The sequence below is a fragment of the Arachis stenosperma genome, chromosome 7 (assembly GCF_014773155.1).
Source record: "Arachis stenosperma cultivar V10309 chromosome 7, arast.V10309.gnm1.PFL2, whole genome shotgun sequence".
Taxonomy (NCBI): Eukaryota; Viridiplantae; Streptophyta; class Magnoliopsida; order Fabales; family Fabaceae; genus Arachis; species Arachis stenosperma.
In genome coordinates this window covers 27,248,977-27,254,075 of record NC_080383.1, presented here as the reverse complement: position 1 = coordinate 27,254,075, position 5,099 = coordinate 27,248,977, and the positions used below count along the sequence as shown (strand labels likewise).

General features: G+C 34.8%; 1 protein-coding gene across 1 annotated transcript; it reads right to left on the bottom strand.

Moving 5' to 3' along the window:
• Positions 1 to 915: 915 nt before the first annotated feature.
• On the bottom strand, positions 916 to 4,841 carry LOC130941346 (laccase-3-like). Its single transcript, XM_057869820.1, has 6 exons — positions 4,728 to 4,841; positions 4,443 to 4,594; positions 3,445 to 3,689; positions 3,217 to 3,345; positions 2,032 to 2,988; positions 916 to 1,321 (listed from the first exon to the last, which is right to left on the bottom strand). The coding sequence occupies exons 1-6, from the start codon at positions 4,839 to 4,841 to the stop codon at positions 1,191 to 1,193; spliced, it is 1,728 nt and encodes a 575-aa protein (XP_057725803.1). The 3' UTR covers positions 916 to 1,190.
• Between the last annotated feature and the right edge of the window lie 258 nt (positions 4,842 to 5,099).

Sequence of the window (5,099 nt, the reverse complement as noted above, 5' to 3'; positions counted from 1 at the left end):
GGTATCCACACCCTTATAAGGCATGTTTCATTCTCCTCCCAACCGATGTGGGACCTTACAATCCACCCCCTAAGGGAGCCCAACGCCCTCGCTGGCATATCGATCCGGGCTCCGACTTTGATACCATCTATAACTGCCCAGACCACCCGCTAGCACGATATTGTCCGCTTTGGCACACAAGACCTCACAGTTTTATCTTTGACGATAGGGATGATAGCCAAAACCCCCCACACTCACTCGTCAAAATGTATTATACTAGGAAAATATATCCACACCCTTATAAGGCATGCTTCGTTTCCCTCCCCAACCGATGTGGAACCTTACAATAGGGGAGCCTTTTCGTACGCAATGACAGCAATGATCTTGGGAGAGAGATTGGAGATGTGCAAGCTCTATTTTCGTGGCAACGGACGTCCTTAGAGTAATGTTGCAACAATACCCTTTTCTGAATGCGGGTGTCTCTTTTTTCATATCTTCTCAATTTAGTGGTGGTAGTGGTGAAGTAGGTGGTGAAATTTATTGAAAGAATAAAAGGAGGATTAAGATTTGGAGAAGGAGGTGTTGATGTTTAAGGTGTCAGGTGGTGGGAATTGAAAGCGACAAGAGATTAGGATAAGTAGGGTTAAAAATATGCTAATTTGAGATTTTTTTTATGTGTTTTTTTAGTGTTTGGGTAATTTTATTGTATAGAACCTATTTTTCATATATACAATTTAAATTTTTTTTATAGATAAATGTGTCAGTGTTATAAATTTTCATGGATAAAAATAATTGTTTAACTCTTATTTTTGTTTCATAAATTTAAATTAATTACAAGTGAGATGGATTTTAATCGATGAAAAATAAGAAAAACATTTAGATGGTGCTTGTGACTATAAAATTTGCATATAATGAAGTAGTGATCCAAAGGAAAAGTCTTGATACTAATGTTTAAGAAATCACACATATTTTTTTTAATATTTTTCTTCATAGACATTGAACTTACACCCAATCAAGAAAAATGATACGCTATGATAGCTGCTTACTATAACATTGTCCACCAGTTATGGACCTTCGAAACAACTATGACAAAAAAAACAATAGTGTCTAATTTGGCTAAGAATTTAGAAAGAGCTAATGTAATAACGTGAAAACAACAATTGAGGAACAAGGAAATTTGTGTGTGAACAATGGTGATTTCTTGTGATGTTTTAACATTGAGGGAGATCAGGTGGTGGTGGAATCACTGATTGTGATGGGCCAACTCCATTCTCTACCAAAAGTGCAGTTGCCAGTCCCCAATTCAGATGTGAGTCTATGTGACAGTGTAAGAACCAAATTCCTGCATTTCAACAACATAAGGAAAAAAAAAAAGAAACATAAATTAATTAGTGCACAGTGATAATAATACATGTTCTTGAGGGTAATGAATTCAATGAGTAAATCATCGTTTAACCTTAAAACATTAGTTTAATTTGTTAACAAAATAATCCCCTAAAAACACTATAATTTTCTTGTTCTATCCAAAATATTTTCTTACACTTCAATCTTTCACTTGAATAAAATTTAGTGTTTAAAAATTGGTTAATTCATTTCAATTCTTAAAAACTTTTTAGTCATGCACTTTAGCTCTCGATGAATTTAGTTATTAAGTTAGTTTTCAAACTTTCATTTCATTAAATAAATCAGTCTTCACATTAAAGTATTAAACTATTCATCTACATATATAGAGATTAATATATGAGAATTTTAAAAATTATTAAAAACTTATTATGTCTTTATATAAAGACAATTGAAATTGATTTGTTTAGTTTTTTTTTTATCGAAATTTAACGTAAAGATAAATATGTTTAACAAAATAAAAAATTATAAATTAAAATACTTTTAAGATTAAATTATCCCACTAAAAATTTTCTTAGACTAAAAAAATTTCAAATTTTAGGAGAATTTTGTACAGAAACAATCTTTTTGAGATTTTTCAATGCAGCAAATTAATCTTTTCGAAAATCAAAATAGTAGTTTTTTCAATGTCAATAATGTTATCAATGTTACCTGGATTATCGGCGACGAATCGAATGGCCACCCATCCTCCAGGAGGCGTTCCAATGGTGTTCTTGACGGGCGGATCAACCAGGTTAAACCTTGCAGGATCCGTCGAAGGGTTAAAGTTTCCAAAACCAGATCCAACCACAAAGAAATGGAAGCCATGGATGTGCATGGGGTGGTCCTCTGTAGTGACAATATTTGTATCTTGGAACACAAGTTGCACCCGTGTCCCATACTTCAACTTCAGGAGCCTAGTTCCCGGCGTAGGCGTCCACAGGCCCCGCGGAACGTTGCCGGAGTAATTGAATTGCAGCGGCGGCACCGGAGGAAAATCCGTCGTGAACACGCCGGGTATTCCTTGGTAGTAAGCCTGCATTAAGGAGGTTGTCCTTGGAAGAACAAAAGAATTATTGTTAATGCTTGCTGTGAATCGCGTTCCGTTTGGTCCCTGGCACCGGGGACTATTAGGATTTGTACAATTAATTAGGCCTAATCCAACTGTGAAGAACAAATTCGCATCAGCAGCGTCTCTGAAGATGTTAATCTTTGACATTCCTCTGATTCCCGACGTGTATGCGGTGGCGGTGGCGGTGTCGTTGAAAGCTGGCAATGCGGGAAGAATTGGCCGCGGTGCTGGTCCTTTTCTGCTACAGCTGGCGGATTTGTATTCGAGGATGGCGGTGGTGGTAGTGTTGTCGAAGGCGGCGTTCATGGCTGTTTGGTATGCACGCGCCGCCATGTAGTAGCGGCCGGGAGGCTGGTTGGCTGTGACGAGGACGTTGATTGTCTGGCCGGGTCCTATCATGATGACTCCGGTGTTGAAAGGCTTGGTGTATGCCGCGTCTGTGCCGACAACTGTCATTCTGTGATTGGCTATTGAGAAGAAGAGTTCTTGGTTCAGGGCACTGTTGATGATTCTTAGCAGAATCGTCTCGCCTACATCAACCGGAACACGCACGGTTTCTGCACTTGGAATTTTGACTCCGATATAGTTAGCACTCTTCTTAAAATTTAACCGGTATTTAACTAGTAAAAAAAAAGTTTGAAAAGTGTTAGAGGCCAGTAAATTTTATAATTTGTAGTCATTATTGATATTTGTAATGATGTGAAATTTCATAAGATTATTCATTTTTCTTTTGTTGTTTGGCTAGATTTTAATAATAACAAAGTAAACTAACTATAGTTGCAAACCTTGACTAGAACATCTGTAGAGATCTCCGGGTTGACCGTTGATGGTGTAAGCAACAGACACATTTGGAGCAGCTCCTGTTAACTGTGTCTGCCTTAAGAGAGCCATAGGATCCCTATCAAACCATTCCCCTGTGCACAATAAATCACGGTTTAGTGTGTTAAGCTGAATGTTTTGTTTTATCCATGAAAACTTTTACGGTGCAAGAGATAGTTGAAGATATATTTTACCAAGAAGGATGGGAAATTCTCTCTTTGGCTGAGTGAATGGATAGGAAGAACCCTGTTTCGGGTGGATAATGAAAGCACCATAAACAGTGGCTCGTAGGAAGCCAGTGTGAGCATGCCACCATAGGGTTCCCTCTTGGTTTTGTATTGTAAAACGGTATGTGTAACTTCCCCCAGGTTGGATAGGACATTGAGTCACATAGCTTGGTCCATCTGCCCATGGATTTCTCAGCATCCTCAATCCATGCCTGACCATCACAACCATATTGTATGAATCAAAATTTATGTAGTCGGTTTTTTCTAGTTAGACAATACCTCAGTTCTGATATTTGTTGTTTACAAATTACAAGGGATATAGAATAATCTTGAACAAATTGTGATTTATTCAGTATGAGTCTAGTTAGCAACAATAAATGAGAAGATCATGTGTATAAAATTAATTTTTATCCGTTTAATTTTAATACAATCGTAGTGTAAAAAAATTTACTTGATCATTCAATTGAATTTATGCATTTAAATGACATTTTAAGTAGGAATTAAATATTAATTACTTTTATTGATGTGATAATATACAATTAGATATCTATATCTATGATTCTTTAATCATACTAGATGTACATTAAATGACTGATTTTAGTGATTGATTTTGATGTATAAATATCATTTTTGATAATTCTTTTACACAGGTTAATATAAAATTACATTTAAGTGTAAAAGCTTTAAACATGAAATTTAGAATAATAAATCATTATTTTAGTTCTTAAATCATTAATTAACAAGCAATATAGCATCTTAAATATTAGTAGTTACCTTGTAATATGAGAAGATTATAATGTTTCATTTTATTCTAGAATAAATTGTCAATTTATTCATCAAAATATAAATTTTCTACCTTATTTGGGTAAAATTGTCTAATGAAACCAAAATTTTAGGTGTCACTAATTAAATGATCATTTTATCAAAGGAACTAATCCTGTAATTAGAGTTAGTATATAATTTACCAGTGGATAGAGATATTGTAAGGTCCAGCATTGACTACTTTGATTGCAAGTGAATCACCATCTCTTACTTCAATTGCTGGGCCTGGAAACTGTCCATTTACAGTGAGTATGCTTTGTGTCTTGCACAGCCTCTTCACTGGTGTTCTTTGGATCTGTTCCAATTAACCATAATAATGCATGCATTATATTATATATTCCAGTTATTACTTTATTATTACAAATAATGCAAAAAAATTGGTTCAAAAATGAACAATTATCACTAAGCCAAAATTAATTAATACTTACAACAAATTCATGGTATTGATGCTCTGCATTTGTAGCATGGAAAGCAATGATAGTAAGTAGGAAAAATAAGAGCAGAGAGAAGCTTGACTTGCAAGGTAGCTGATTGGTCTCCATTGTTGAATGCGTTATGCATTATTTCATTTGAACCGCAGCTATTTATAGAGTGATGAAGCGGAAAATGTCAAGAGTAAATCTCTTGTCTTTTTTTGAATTTTAATATAAATAAAAATTAATTAAAGATATTACACAGTCAACCATTAGCCAAATCTTCATAGATGACTACCCATTATCACAATTATATGATATTTACTCTAATTTCTCACAATTATTTAATTCCTATTGATTAATACTGTTGAATTACTACAGTTACAT